This window comes from Giraffa tippelskirchi, chromosome 9 (genome assembly GCF_054371585.1).
Source record: "Giraffa tippelskirchi isolate mGirTip1 chromosome 9, T2T-mGirTip1v1.2.pri, whole genome shotgun sequence".
Classification (NCBI taxonomy): domain Eukaryota; kingdom Metazoa; phylum Chordata; class Mammalia; order Artiodactyla; family Giraffidae; genus Giraffa; species Giraffa tippelskirchi.
The window spans coordinates 115,564,685-115,581,352 of record NC_137283.1 but is presented as its reverse complement, the minus strand read 5'-3'; the positions used below and the strand labels follow the sequence as shown (position 1 = coordinate 115,581,352).

At 36.9% G+C, this 16,668-nt stretch overlaps 1 protein-coding gene across 6 annotated transcripts in view; it reads right to left on the bottom strand.

Moving 5' to 3' along the window:
- Positions 1-16,668, bottom strand: part of ASCC3 (activating signal cointegrator 1 complex subunit 3) — a 329,002-nt gene that overhangs the window by 93,520 nt on the left and 218,814 nt on the right. For 3 of the 6 annotated variants that reach the window (XR_014065457.1, XM_081530206.1, XM_081530207.1), the window contains exons 26-30: positions 15,896-15,981; positions 14,263-14,429; positions 14,007-14,152; positions 13,767-13,887; positions 11,416-11,558 (exon numbers count right to left, since the gene is read on the bottom strand). Coding sequence is in view for 4 of the 6 variants with exons in the window: in XM_081530206.1 (XP_081386332.1) it covers positions 11,416-11,558; positions 13,767-13,887; positions 14,007-14,152; positions 14,263-14,429; positions 15,896-15,981 (663 nt within the window). In the remaining 2 variants the exon portion in view is untranslated. The remainder of the gene's footprint in view (positions 1-11,415; positions 11,559-13,766; positions 13,888-14,006; positions 14,153-14,262; positions 14,430-15,895; positions 15,982-16,668) is intronic. The other 3 variants (XR_014065459.1, XM_081530208.1, XM_081530209.1) reach the window with 2 other exon arrangements.

Sequence of the window (16,668 nt, the reverse complement as noted above, 5' to 3'; positions counted from 1 at the left end):
GCTAAGAGGATTCTTTACCACTGAGCCACCTGGGAACCCCCATTAAGCATGTGGAAATAACATCAGTTCTATTTTTCATGAATGTGCTCCTACTGTGCACCTATGCAGTTTTTCATGAATTCACTTTGAAGCATTGTATAAAATTATAATTAGCACATTTCCTTAATAACGCTCAATGTCATCTACATAAGTCATCTAGCCAATTAATCTGAATTAACAAATTAACAGTATTGTTTAACAATACTATGTTCCAAGGAACTTTTATCTTCCATACTCTGATTTTCATGTTCCCACATCTAGATTCCTTTCATATAGTCAGAAAGCTATTCCCTTTCCTGCTTCAGATTATTTCCCCGAATCTACCTTCTGGTGGTACCGTAGACTTAGAACACAACTCCAACATTGTGGCACCAGACCTTTAGGGCAAAAAATATTGCAGAATTGTGTTTAATTCATTCCTACTTGTAAAGATGTAAGGACCCCCCCCCCAAAAAAAAGGTAGTTCTCTTTGATGTGCTTTTTCTTTCAGCTACCTGGACCTTATTTAACAGTGTGGAGGAAGAAAGGGTTAGCTATGCTGCTAACTGGATAGATAAGTAGAGGAGATGAGGAGGAGAATGTAAGACAGACTGAAGAACAAAGTCTAATCTTCAGCCAGGGTTCTATTTTCCCATTCCAGATATGCATCTCATCCAAAGTGTGAGTGATGAAATAAGCGCAGTATTCTGAGCTTTCAATCAGGAAACCCACTCAGAAGAAAGGGTGTTCCCTCTGCTCTTTTATCTTGCAGAGCAGGCTGACAACTATCCAGATCTCAGCACCATTCACCCTGCACCCTGAACTAGACTGCAGAATATTTGGCAGAATCCAACAGACCATACTTGTTAGGTACTAAATTATAACATTAATTAAATTACATAGAAAAGCTTCTAGAAGGAGCTGTATGTGCTATTTGCTTCCATTTCCTTCCCACCCACCCATTTACTCAGCTCATTCCAAACTGGCTTATGTTCACAACGTCACTGACCCTACTTGCCAAGTTCGCTCAGGACGTCCAAGTGCTAAATCCCGTGAGTGTTTCTCTGTTCTTATCTCACTCAACTCCCATTAACATCTGATGGAGTCAAGCACTCCTTCCTTCATGAACCCCTCTTGCCTACAGAGTTCAGGATGCTGTCTTTCTGCATTGGCACCACTTTCTCTGGGTCCTTTGCCAGCTCCTCATTTTCTACCTAAGCTCACAATGACAGTCCCTCAGGCCTGCCTTCTGAGCTCCACACTCTCTGAGGGTCTCAGTTGCTCACTTGGGTTCAAAGGTTGCTTCTACGCAGATGCTCCTAAGTTCATGTGTTCGTCTCACTCAGTGAGTTTCACAGAGTGAAACTATATCTGATTGCCTTGAAATCTTCACTTGAAAGTCTTGCTGTGCTGTGTTTAGTCATGTCCAACTCTGTGCAACCCCATGGACTGCAGCCTGTCAGGCTCCTCTGTCCATGGGGATTCTCCAGGCAAGAATACTGGAGTAGATTGCCATGCCCTCCTCCAGGGTTGAAAGTCTTAGAGGTATAATTTAATATGTCAAAAACATAACTTTTCCCCCTTTTCTTTCCTTTTGTTTCAAAACTCAAATCTGTTTTCTTTCTTCCTCTTTCTACCCTAAATCTGTCTCCGCCTTCCTCTCTATCCTACAGTCTCAGCTCTCCCCACTTCAATACACGATACTATTATTTACTCAGATGTTTAGAGTTAATAACTGGGGCACCAGTCTTGATTCTCATTTTTTTCAATCACCATTTCTCATCTATTAGACAGTCCTATTGAATCTAATCCAAATACATCTTTTAATTCCTATTGTTACTACTCTTAGGTGGCTTCAAGGTCACCACCATCATTAATTCCACGCATACTTCCACTTCAAACTATTTTCCACCAAGCAGCAAAGTGAAGTGAAAGTGAGAGTCACTTAGTTGTGTCTGACTCTTTGTGACCCCATGGACTATACATTCCACGGAATTCTCCAGGCCAAAATACTAGAGTGGGTAGCCATTTCCTTCTCCAGGGGATCTTCCCAACTCAGGGATCGAACCCAGGTCTCCCACATTACAGGCAGGTCCTTTACCAGCTGAGCCACCAAGGAAGCCCAAGAGTTCTGGAGTGGGTAGCCTATCCCTTCTCCAGTGGATCTTCCCCACCCAGGATTCGAATTGGGGTCTCTTGCATTGCAGGAGGATTCTTTACTAGCATACTTCCACTTCAAACTATTTTCCACTAAGCAGCAAAAGTGATTTTAAAACGTTTAGCTTAAAACCCTTCAAAGCCCGGGGACACCCCCTCCCTTAGATATCAGCTTAGTTTGCTTCCTCACTTCCTTCGGTTCTTCTCTGTTCAAAAGCACCTTCATCAGGGAGGGCTCCTCAACTTGCATTACTGTACAACATTTCACTACTATCCCTGGCACCCTCTATACTCTTTACTTTGATTATTTTTTCTCCCCACATCAATGATCACAATCTGACATACTTGCTTATTAGCCATCATTCCCACCAGAGTCTTAATCCCACAGGGCAGGAACTTTACTTGCCTGACATAAGAAGGAGCTCAATAAATGTTGGTTTAATACATGAATACGTGAGTGTCTTCTCATAGTACTGAGAATGAAAATCCAAACTCCTTAACCATGGGTCAGTGGCCTTGCGTGAGCTGGCTTTGGCTTGTCTCTCAAACATAACTTGTACCACCCTCCTGCTAGCTTATCCTGCTCCAGCTGAACCTGATCTTCTCTCAGTTCCTTTAACATGCTGTCCCTTCACCTGCAAGGCTGTTATTGTCTCTCTTGGTGTAGCCAGACTGTTCTCACGCTTCGGTGCTCAGCTTAAATGTCATCTCTTTAGAGAACTCTTCTCTGACCATTCTACATAATGAAGAACCTCCCATTCCTCTATTCTATTTCATTTCTTATTGCCTTCTTCCATAGCAATTTTCATAACTGATATCAACTATTTATTTAATCATGTATATATTTTTAAACTTCTATTTTCTTCACTTAAGCTTTCTGAGATTTGGGATCAATAAGGGTAACATATGTGCCTGGTGAGTTGTAGACATTCAATAGTAGACGTTAAATAAATGAATACTTCACTAATTCTGTTAAGAGCTACCTATTGATTTAAGTGAGAGGATTATTTAATGGATATTTTTGAGAGGGGAGAGAAAGAATTCCTAATTATGTAATGTCAGGTAAACTTGCAACTGAAGCTGCTGATCACGAATTGGATGTTGTCTGAATCATACAGCTGTGTAAGCACTCATCATTAGTAAAAATAAAGGGACCCAGTGGAAAAATGTTACAAAATGTGATCCACGAACCTTCCATGTGTGTGCCTATTCCTGCCATACTATCTCTATTTCAATCCACCCACATAGGCCCCGTGGGGTACTTTTTATGTGAAATTGACTGAGGGAAGAAAAATTCCAAATGGCTTTGAACAAGATGGTAGCATTATAAGAAGTATACTGACGTGGTATTATGGTCACCTCATGGATGACTCTAAGGAAAGAAGTAAAAGTTGAGTGTAACGTATTTTCCTGTCACTTTACTGCAAAATAGAGATGAAGCGAACTGATGATCCACTCCTTACTCTGTAGTTACTGATTAGCCAAATGGCCAGGGGCTTGGCAAGAGTGCTACCAGAGAACAAGTGGCAAGAAAGCAGGAGTTTTATGTGGATGAACTTTTAAAACGGCCCGAGAATAAAAGCTACCTATATCCCATGAAGATGTTTACCAAAAAGTTAACAGCAGTGTGGAAAACGCTGTTAACAGTCTAATGGGCATCTGAGGGCACCCAACAGCCTCCCTCTCAGGCCCCAGATCTTGTGCAATGGGTTCATGTACTAAGTGGCTCCATAGTGGGGGAGATGAACTCTGCCTGAGCTAAACACAGGCTTCCATCTCCTCAGGCAGACAGACCCACTGCTGCTGCTGCTCAGCGCCTAATATGCGAGTGATGCAAAAAAGCCTGGGCCCTTTGTAAGTACTTTCCCCATGGGAACAGACAGCTACCTGAAATTATTCTGGACCCTTTCGAGCACAGAGGGGACTTCTACTTGAGATGACGTCTAGAATGGACACTATAGATTTTGATTCTCCTCTGCTGCCCATCATGTCCGGTCAGTGCCTTGAATGGCTAGGATAACTGAATAAGGCTTCAGTTGGGACAGAATAACTGAATGCCTTATACATCATCATGATCTCCTGTATGATAATGCTTCTGACTGAGGAACTCACGTGATAAAGATTAAGACAAAGGCTGCCAGGAGATCCACTGTTCTTACTATGTCTCTCATTACCCAGAAAGAGCTGGCTTTATAAATTAATGACTCAGAGTGGCAGCTGAGAGACATTACTTCAGCGAGGCTGGCATGCTATTTCGTAGGATGAGGTGTATGCTCTGAACCAAGTAATCGTTAAATGACACTACTTCTCTCACTGCCAGAATACACAGTTTCAGGAACCAAACAGTTAAAGTGCGCTGATGTCGTTTGCAAACAGAGCTGATAAACAACCTGGGAATTTTTTCCTTTCCCTATACCTCTAGCTATTCTCAATTACAGACTTAATGTCCAAGGGATGTAACAATTTATGTGGAAGCTGAAAGAGCCACAGGGCCATGTGAGGCCCTTATGCTACAGGGTGAGCAAGCAAAATGTGGTCCTGGTATAGCCCAGGTAACTGACCCTGATGAAAACATGGGGCTATTGCTATACCACAAGGGGAGGGGAAATTCTGAATGGACCTCACAGAAATCTTCTCACATTTGGAAAATAAATCAAAGTTTTTTTGTTTTTAAAACCCTTTATATTAAACATATATGACAGTCAACTTCCAGTGTCTCAGAAATGTGGGTTTTGTTAACTCCACGGAACACAGAATCTTAATTAGCTTAGGGGCTGGTTGAAGAAGAAGTGTATAGGTGATGTGTAGTAGAGAAAATAAATCACAGATATCTCTCTGATCAGTTGCATACAGTGGCCTCTACCCTTGCTGTCTCATGTATGCACTAACATTTTTTAACTAACAATATGTTACATGTTTAACTAATCTCATGCTCTGTCCCTATCCCTCACTGTTAAATATAGCATGAGTTGACTGTGGGTAACTTCAGAATTTAGTACACTGAGCAGAGAACATTTAGAGAGAATTGCCAAAGAACCAGAGGGTGACTGGATAACCAAGAGATCTAGGATTAATGGAGCTAATGGTAAAATTTTCAGTAGCCTCCCTTGGGGAGGCATGAGTGGATTTTGGTTATATGAGGGAGAGCTGCATTGTTAGGAGGAACTTTTATTTATTTATTTAAAGTGAAGGTCTGGAGAGAATGTGCATGAATGCATTTGGGCAGCAGAAGGGCTGTGCTGAACCTTTACTGTTTATAGACAGCCATTGCCTGAACATCTCTCAATACAGGCCAAAGAGGAAAAGATAATCCCTACTCCTGCTGAATGCTAGATACTGAAGCTCAGGCACTTAGATGTTTCTGTCTTGGACTCGAAGCTTGAGTTCAATTCAGTTCAGTTGCTCAGTGGTGTCCAACTCTCTGGGATCCCGGGGACTGCAGCACACCATGCTTCTCTGTCCATCACCGACTCCCAGAGCTTGCTCAAACTCATGTCCATTGAGTTGGTGACGCCATCCAACCATCTCATCTCTGTTATCCCCTTCTCCTCCTGCCTTCAATCATTCCCACCATCAGGGTCTTTTCAAATGAGTCAGTTCTTTGCATCAGGTGGCCAAAGTATTGGAGTTTCAGCTTCAGCTTCGGTCCTTCCAATGAATATTCAGGACTGATTTCATTTAGGATTGACTGGCTTGATCTCCTTGCAGTCCCAGGGACTCTAAAGAGTCTTCTCTAACACCACAGTTTGAAAGCATCAGTCCTTCGGCACTCAGCTTTTTCTATGGTCCAATTCTCTCATCCATATATGACTACTGGAAAAACCATGGCTTTCACTAGATGGACCTTTGTTGTCAAAGTAATGTCTCTGCTTTTTAACATGCTGTCTAAGTTGGTCATGGCTTTTCTTCCAAGGAGCAAGCGTCTTTTAATTTCATGGCTGCAGTCCTAATCTGCAGTGATTTTGGAGACCAAGAAAATAAAGTCTGTCACTGTTTCCATTGATTCCCCATCTATTTGCCATGAAGTGATGGGACTGGATGCCATGATCTTCGTTTTTTGAACGCTGAGTTTTAAGCCAGCTTTTTCACTCTCCTCTTTTACTTTCATCAAGCGGCTCTTTAGTTCCTTTATGCTTTCTGCCATAAGGATGGTGTCATCTGCATATCTGAGATTATTGATATTTCTCCCAGCAATCTTGATTCCAGCTTGTGCTTCGTCCAGTCTGGCATTTTGCATGATGTATTCTGCATATAAGTTAAATACGCAGGGTGACAATATACAGCCTTGATGTACTCCTTTCCCAACTTGGAACCAGTCTGTTGTTCCATGTCCAGTTCTAACTGTTGCTTCCTGACCTGCATACAGATTTCTCAGGAGGCAGGTCAGGTGGTCTGGTATTCCCATCTTTTAAGAATTTTTCACAGTTTGTGGTGATAAACACAGTCAAAGGCTTTGGCGTAGTCAATGAAACAGAAGTAAATGTTTTCCTGGAATTCCCTTGCTTTTTTGATGATCCAACAGATGTTGGCAATTTGACCTCAGGTTTCTCTGCCTTTTCTAAATCCAGCTTGAACATCTGGAAGTTCACGGTTCACATACTGTTGAAGCCTAGCTTAGAGAATTTTGAGCATTATGTTGCTAGCATGTGAGATGAGTGCAATTGTGTGGTAGTTTGAATATTTGTTGGCATTGACCTTCTTTGGGGTTGGAATGAAAACTGACCTTTTGCAGTCCCGTGGCCTTGCTGAGTTTTTACATTTGCTGGCATTCTGTGTGCAGTACTTTAATAGCATCATCTTTTAGGATTTGAAATAGCTCAGCTGAAATTCCATCACCTCCACTAGTTTTGTTCATAGTGATGATTCCTAAGGCCCACTTGACTTCCCACTCCAGGATGTCTGATGCTAGGTGAGTGATTACACCATCGTGGTTATCTGGGTCATGAAGATCTTTTTTTGTATAGTTCTTCTGTGTATTCTTGCCACCTCTTCTTAGTATCTTCTGCTTCTGTTAGGTCCACACTGTTTCTGTCCTTAATTGTACCCATCTTTGAATGAAATATTGCCTTGGTATCTCTAATTTTCTCTAGTCTTTCTCATTCTATTGTTTTCCTCTATTTCTTTGCATTGATTACTTTTTCTATCTCTCCTTGCTATTCTTTGGAACTCTGCATTCAGATGGATATATCTTTCCTTTTCTCCTTTGCCTTTCTCTTCTTTTCTCAGCTATTTGTAAGTCCTCCTCTGATAACCATTTTGCCTTTTTGTATTTCTTTTTCTTGGGGATGGTTTAGATCACGCCCTCCTGTACAATGTTATGAACCTCCGTCCATAGTTCTTCAGGCACTTTATCAGATCTAATCCCTTGAATCTATTTGTCACTTCCACTGTAGAATCATAAGGGATTTGATTTAGGTCATCCCTGAATGGTCTAAAGGTTTTTCCTACTGTCTTCAATTTAAATCTGAATTTTGCAATAAGCTTGAGAGAGTGATGCAAGACCCAACCATTTGGGGTTAATGGTGGAAGTGGTGGCTGTCCAACTGAGAAATCCAAGATGCTTAGCAGCACATGCCCACAAACCTTTGGAATCACTGCAGGAACCTTCATAATGGTAAATATGAAAGAACATTACTATTTATTAGAGTTTTCTCATTCCGCAGTATGATTTCACACCCATGATACTTTCTAATACTTTGAGGCTTTACTGGGTTAAGAATCTAGTTGGATAATTTCTTTTGTCTTTGCTGAGAATCAAAATAGAACACATATACTCTTCCTTGGTCACATTCTCTTTCTCCACCCTCTTCAGACTTGCCCTAGCTTTCTTTCCCCTCTCCCCTGAATCCTTCCCCTCCCACCTCCACATCTAGGGACACTTCCTGGCTTCACACCATTCAACTGAAGAATTATTTTGATGCTACTATCTTCCACAGGGTCTCCCTACTCTACAGCTGCCAGGATAACTGCTCCCATGCTTACCCTATCTCCTTTGAATGCTCAAGTTGTCAACACTAGAGTCCTACTCAGAGTACTCACGACCTACCACAGAACACCACCCTGACACTGTCCAAGGAGCAGCAACAGGAATAGTCACTAAATGTCTAGGCCAGGATATCATGGAGAGTAACTCTTACAAAAATTAAAGTCTTGAAAAGTCCTAATTTATTTAGAGAATTCAACAATGAAAACCTACTTTATAGTAGGTTTTAGTATATCAGATGAATTCACATAATAATCAGTTGTAAATCCTCAGAGAATTTGACTTTAAAGGTAATGGCTTTTCGTGGCAGGAATGAAAAAAAAGCTTGGGTTGTCTTATTCTTGAGATGCGCTTAGTGAAACAAAATGTGCAGAAATGACATAATTTCCAACTGGCCTACTTTAGCAATGAAATATTTGAAACAGCAAAAACCATTGAACCTTCGTGATAGATTTTTTGCTGATAAAATAAAATACAAAACAGAGAAGTAGTCTCATACAATGGTGAGCAGTCCAGAGTTTCTAAGGTCTCACACCTTTAAATGAAAAATAAAGAATAGTAGAGTTGAACTACAGCTGGGGAGAGCACATGAGGTTCACATTTGAGGTTCATGTGAGTCGTATATGTGCTAAAGGCACATTCTTATATAAATATGCTTTGAGCACATATCCCCAAATGTAAATAGGTACCTTGTACCCTGACTTCAAAGAAAAGTCTCCATTAGGAACACTGCTAGGGATAAGACACAAGAGGAAAAAAACAAAAGCAAAAAGAAGATAAGGCTAAATAGATGCTGTATATAAACTAAACTGTATACAGGTATATATTTCCTACATCTATTTTTTTTAGCATTTCCTTTAAGTCAGGATAATGTTTAAATACAACAGGGTCATTATTTGGGCATAATAAGTAAATAACACAGGATAAGGAACTTTTGACAAAATTGTTTTGATTTTAAATTATCTTGAATTATATACCTTGTATATGCCTACAAATCACATTAAAGGAGTAATGATGAAACTTGAAAGATAAATGATAGCTTTCACTCTACTTCATGGGTCATGTGATAGCTTTTACATGAAGTTAATTTTGGGTTCTGCTACTTATTAGTGATTAATAAGGTTATAGGTGGTCCTACATAAGAACATCTTGAAATATTAACTATTGCTAGTTAACTAATGTTAACACATGACTGTAATATACACAGTACCATCCAACCCTAAATGAGTTGTGAGACATGGAAGGGGAGGAATATGTGACTGTTGAGACTGGCACTGTGTTTACTGTCCTTCAGGTTACATGAGATGAAAAAGGGGAGATGTGCAGGGAGAAGGAAGACAATGCAACATTTTTATCACTGATTTCACCTACTTTTTTTCAATCATAACTCCAGCTAGGAACATATTTTAAAAAACCAGAAAAGTATAAGAAAGAAAAAATCAGTGTCAATCTATGGCAGGAGACAGGAGGAATACCTATATTTAGAAGTATTGGAAGGAATCACAAAAAATCATATTAACAGACTGTTTCACATGAAATGCAAAAACTGCCATTTGAAAAAACTAAAAGACACTCAGTGAACTACCAAAATTTACTAATAAAGCAGATGAAAGGTTAATACATGTACATATAACTAACACATACATATGGAAAAAAGTAACATACTTCATGAGTGACATGCCTCATACCAGGCATACCGCAGTTTATTGTGCTTTGCAAATAATGTGGCTTTATTTTTTCTTTACAAATGGAAGGTCTGTGGCAATTTCAGGTTGAACAAATCTATCAACACCATTTTTCCAACAACATTTGCTCACTTCATGTCTCTGTGTCATATTTTGGCAATTTCCTCAATATTTCAAACTTTTTCATCATTATTTTATTTGTTATGATGATCTGTGATCAGTGATCTTTGATATTACTACTATGACTTATGGAAGGCTCAGATGATGATGGTGAGTGTTTTTTTATAGCAATACAGTCTTTTTATAATAGATTAAATTATGTACTTTTTTAAAGACATAATGCTGTTGCACACTTAAATGACTATAGTATAGTGTAAATGTAACTTTTATTAAGCACTAGGAAAGCAAAAATTTTGTGTGATTAGCTTTACTGCAATGTCTGCTTTATTGTAGTAGTCTGGAATCCAATCCACAATGTCTCTAAGGTATGCCTGTATAAAGTTTTAGGGGTGTATGCATGTGTATATGGTATTTCAATTTGGTAAGGCTCCCACACAAATCTATTTTAAAAATACTATACTGTAACAGATAAAAGCCCAAAGGAATGAAGGTACAAAAAAGAATAAAATTAAATATGTGGAAAAAAATGTTCAACCACAAAAAAATTAAGGCACACATTAAAACACTAAAACAAGAAACATTTTAACTATAACAATAAATTACAACAAGTGAGCAGGCAGTGAGACTGTTACTCTCATACACTGCTGACAATTCATACATCAATAGGGATAATCAAAATTGGTACAGCTCTTTTGGAAAGTAATTATCAGTGTGTATGAAAAATTATAAAAAATGGCTACATTATTTGAACCATTAATTTTAAATTTATAAGTCTGTACTCAGGAAATAACTCTAACTAAAGAAAAACCTATAATAATAAAGATGAATGATTATTTAATTATAGGAGAAAAATACAATGGAATAGTCATATAATAGAATTATGCAGATATGAAAACATTTTAATGATGCTAATTACTTAAAGGACAATAACAGGCTTTTAATTTTTACATACTTATCAGTGTTTTCTAAATTTTTGAAGATGGTCAGGTTATCTAGTTTATACAAATTTAATTTTGCAAAATTGATTATGAATTTCAAGAGCAGTGAATATTCAAATATTATGAAAAAACTTAGCCAAATATTAAAATATACATAGGTGATGAAGTTAAAGGGAGAAATACAGTAATAAATAGGAAGCCCGGGTGGCTCAGTGGTAAAGAATATGCCTGCAATGCAGGAGGCATGGGTTTGATCCCTAGGTCAGGAAGCTTTCCTGGAGAAGGAAATGGCAACCCACTCCAGTATTCTTGCCTGGGAAATCCCGTGGACAGAGGAGTCTGGTGGGTTACAGTCCGTGGGGTTGCAAAGAGTTGGACATGACTTAGGACTAAACAACAGTAATGGTAATAAATAGATTAAAACTAAACATAATTATATATGTAATTCCCATTATACTACAATACACACTAACTTGACAGGTATTAAGTAGTAGAATTAAAATATGTTGCTTACCTCTCTTTCATCCATATTCAACCACTGCTTCGGATCTTCTTCAGTAGCTAGAAAGGCTATCAATTCCAAAGCAGTAAGACGAGTTTGACGTCTTGATGAGACAAATATCAAAACAGGTTTGGCTGGAGAATGGCTTCTAATTGCTGTTGAAAAATCATAGAAAATAAAATAGTAAGCCACTTAAACCAGAATCTGGATTTCATTAGGATATCAAATAAACTCATGAAAACTAAGGATGTAAATGATTTAATTGAATTCTTAATTTGGTCATGAAATTTAGCATTATCTGAGCTACTACCTGGTTCTGACATTATACTGGAGAAATGATAGGAAAGGAAAGGTAGCCTGTCTCTACTTAGGGGAATTTTCTGCCCAAGACAGGGAAGACTGAACTATCTTGACTCCTGGGTCGGTTCTGACCTGCCAAGGAGGGAGACTTAAAAGCTGAGACTCTCCATAAACAACTGTATATGGATACAGCTGTACATGGATACTAGATCTTAGGTTGGGTTTTCTATTTTTGAGTTGTGTTTCTGCTTGCCTAAGCAATGATATTGCAGAGTTAGCTGGTCCTGGGGTCTGGAGAGAGAATCAAGACCTGAGGCAGGGGTGGTGGGGGGGAGTAGGGTTGAAGGAAAGCCACAAAAAATTCCTTTTATTTTTGTCCTGTTACCAGTAGATAGAAAAATTAAGTGAGTTTGTATCAATAAATTAATCAGATATGTCATAAAAATGTTTTCCCCAAAACATAAGCATAAGGTTTCAAGTGGGAAGATAAGAGAATGCAGAAGAGAGCTGAAGAAAATACCACACTTGAATCCATGGCTGAGTGACGGCACGCAGGGAGTAGACACACAGATGAGTAGCTTGAAAACTGGGTAATAAGACTGAAAAAATATTACTTCAAGAGCCACACAAATCATTGACTTAACTGGAGTTGAAGTTTCCTTGCTATGCATAGGTTCCAAAACACTGATAAGATGGCACAAGGAGAATTTATGCTTATGTGTATATAGGTCTCTTAAAACAGTCAGAGATATCAGAAATTTTTATACTAAAAAGTACAACTTCCTTGTAATTTCTTGTTTGAAATGCGAGTTGCAGAATTTCTTTTTATGGGCTAAAAGAACAAGGTTCATAAATGGAAATGTTGACATGACCTTGGCTATATTTATACCTAAGAGTGAGAAATAAAGCTACCACAAAATCATAAATGTAAACTCAAAGAAATATAGTGATCCACTACAGGTATAATAAAGAGTTTACAAGGATAGCTGCTGTACTATGCAATATTTAGAGAAGTATAGGTATAGTTAATTTACTATCGATTTATATTATATAAAATGGTTCATTTCAATCACTGGTTTGGAATCAGTCATTCCTTAAATGGAACCAATCTATCAAACATACTATGAAAAATTAACACATTCACAGTTGATCAGAATTTATAGAATGGAAATGGTAACGCTTTGGTAAATCATATTAGAGATACATTTAAAATACACATATTAGTACAATATTGGTATCATTGGTGCACATAATCATGAATGAATAAATTTGCCTCTTTTTTAAACCTCAAACATTTAATGGATTTTTGCTGCTGCAAGAACAGGTGTGGCTGAACAGCTCACGGCAGATTTATTGTTCATTAGTGATTTTGTACAATGCTTCTGTGGAGGTGTAAATAATCTGAACTGCCAAGATTAGTCTCCAGTTCACAATCAATACTTTGCTTCTGTCATAAGGCTAATTACAGCAGCTAAAAAGTCACCTCACAACTGTCACCTCACAATCAACAGCAGTTCACGTTAGAGAATTTATTTTGGAGGTTATTTTTAATTGATATAATAAATATTCCTTATGCAGCCTAAACATGAAAACATGTTTCAATAAAATAGGAGTGTTATTCTTAAATCTTTCCTGCCTGCCTAATTTGTTAGAAAGGGAAAAACAAAAAATAAAACATAAACAGATACACAGCCAAAAAAAGTACTGAAATTTTCCAGATGATTTCTGATAAAAATTAATATTATGAGTCTAAAATAAATATTCTACTTGTCATTTACTCAAGTTACTATCATAATATCTTAATAAATTAATTTTAAGAATAATTTGATTTTTTTAGAGTACATACATTTATTCTACTATGAAGACATTATCATTTATGAAATCAAATTTTCAATAGTCAGTTCAACATATATTTATATTCCTCAACAGTTAAGGTAAACAGTTCTAGATATTTGTAGGTTGGAGCAGCACCACCCTTTCAAAGAAGCCCACGACATTTAGAATGCATTTTAAGGCTACCATACAAAATGGTTGTCATTCATCCCAGGAAATTTGAAGCTTACCCTGAAATGTAGGCTTATTCATACTAGCCATACGAGGACAGTAATGTTGACCTGGGAAACCCTGAATGTGAACTTCCAGTGGAACTGGGCGTACTGATGGTCGGAAGTTGAACAAGCCCATCTAGAGTAAAAATGAGAGAGAAACCATTTCCAGTTTTTATACTTTATAATACCCTATGTCTCCTTAATAAGGCCCTAACCCATACTATGCAATGTCTGGTTTACCAATCTTTCACATACCTGACGAATATTGAGCCAGTCAGCAAGGTCTCTGGCATTAGCTAATGCAGTGGACAGTCCAATTATCCTAACAGGCTTTTCTGTGTGGGATGAGATGAAATTCGTTCGAGATACAATGACTTCTAGAACAGGGCCTCTCTCCTCCCCTAAGAAAGAGGAATAATGGATGTTAATCATTTAACAAGTCCTGATGCTAGCTGCTGCAGGTATGAGGAGTCCAAGTTTGTAAACTGGATTCAGATGCAGTGGTACCCACCAAGCAGATGGATCTCGTCTATGATGAGAATGGTGACTTGCTTTACATAGTTCCTATTTTGCCAGCTTCGGCTGACTCCATCCCACTTCTCTGGCGTGGTCACGATTAGGTCAGCCTTGGCAATGGATTTCATATCAGGAGTTACATCTCCTGTCAGTTCAATAACTCTGGAGAAGAATAAAAATGATCCCTTGAAATTTTCAGGTAACACATGAGCTTAGAAAAGCAAACATATGGCCTTCAAAATAAAATTTTATTATGCTTAAAACTACTTTATCTCCCTTTGATTTTTGAAATTTTCTGACCTGAGTCCAAAACAGATATTTCTTAATGATTCTAAGATGATTTCCTCACATAAAAGGAAGAATGTATAAAAGCAAATCACTGAAATCTAACTTCTATGCAGATATGCAAGAGTATCAAACTTTGTTTTGATTATGTTTACAAAGTCTCCACCCTTTGTGATTTTACAGAGGTGAACTCACACCTCCTCCTTATGTTGGAATAAATGCCTTTCTAATGAGGGAAAGTGTTAACTTATTAAGACAAAAGGAGGCATTCATTAAGAGTATGATTGTGTGTAAGCTTCATTTCTTTTCTTAGGTTGAAATTGTCTAGATATTATAGGCAAATTCAAATATATAAGGACACAAACAAGGTAAGCTGGGGCAAATATGTTGTCTTCCCATTCTGAGAAGATCTCAGAATTATTGTGAGAAAGAAAGAAAATTGAAGGTTAATTTCAAATTTTAGGTAATCATGAAGTCATTTTTATATCTGTTTTGACATTCAAAAAAACAGAAAAAAAAAATCAAGATTAGTTCCTCCAAGGACAGCATTCCCAAAGCTTTTAGGTCCTTTTATTATTTTTTTACATTTTATTTATTATTTTGAATAGGTAATATATTTGTATGGTTCAAAGTACATATATATATATATATACATATAGTAAAGTGTCTTTGCAACATGGATATTTTCATCACCTGATTCTCATTCTAAAACAAACACATATTTATATCTTTCATCAAGTTTTAAAAACAAAAGGGGAATACTTAAGTTAAAAACATTTCTTTAAACAGTATCTTGGAAGATCTATTTTTCAGTCTATAGAATTCATTTTTTTCATATAGTAAGATAATATTTTTGCATTGTGTGAATGTGTCATAGTGTATTTAGTGATGCTCCAGCAGTCACTAAAGTTACATGCAATCTTGCTATTAAAAAAATTATAAGTAACCTTGTCAATAGTAAAAAAAAAAATTTTTTTAAGTCATGTTCTTCAATGATTTTCTTTTTTTGGTAAAATATTTACATGCAAAATGCCTTCTAAGCAGTTTTTGGAAGTTACTTTGAAGTGCATGAAAGAAAAAGAGACACATCTTATTTTTCTTTTGTTTTTGAATCTAAAGTTTTGAGAAAATTTTCTTGCCAAATAAAAGTATAAGTAGATTAAGGGCTTTCATTTTTCAATCTTGAAACAAGTGAGAATATTGATAACATTTTACGTATAATACCTTTAAATAAAAAGAAAATGAAAAGCATTTAAAAGCATTCAACAGTTTTATGCAAATCTTTTATTTGTTGATCCTTTTCAATTATTCATCGCATATCTTCTGCAAAAGTAAGAACTTACTTTTTGCCGAGTTTTTCTTCTATTCTAACTTTCCAATCATCCATTCGTTCACGTACTAAGGCTTTTAAGGGTGCAATATATACTGCCTAAAATGGGGATGCAAAAAGATCTCATGAAAATAGTGACATCATTTTCAAATAAAGGTAAACTCAATAAAATTTATCAAAATATAAGTGTAGTTAAAAAAAAATGTATCTTTTAATACTGAAAGACTTAAAATTTTAAATTAATGGAAAAATGTCATTAGCTTAAACTATATTTATCCAAAGTAAGACATGAATATAACAAATCATAAAAATACTGACATAGAAAATTTTAAATATTTTTTAAAAAGCACCACTGGTATTTTCTTTAGGTAGTTTATAATGAAATTATCATTTTAAAATTTTATTTTAATTGGAGGATAATTGCTTTACAATATAGTGTTGGCTTCTGCCATACAACAACATGAATCAGTCATAAATATACATATGTGCCCTCCCTCTTGAACCTCCTCACCACTCCCTACTGCATCTCACACCTCTTGGTTGTCACAGAATGAAATTATCTTTTAACATAATGTGAAAATTTTTTAAAAAACCAGGAGATAATAAATTACATATGAAAAGAGCACAGAATTCTAATCGTAACAAATAAATTCACTTTTTTAGAAAAAAAGGTTTCTGAGAGTACTTCACATTTCAAGAAAGCTTAAAATCAACACTTATTTGACTCGACACATTATTTTACATTAATAATAGCATGGCCATTTGGAGAAATGTGGAATAAAAGCT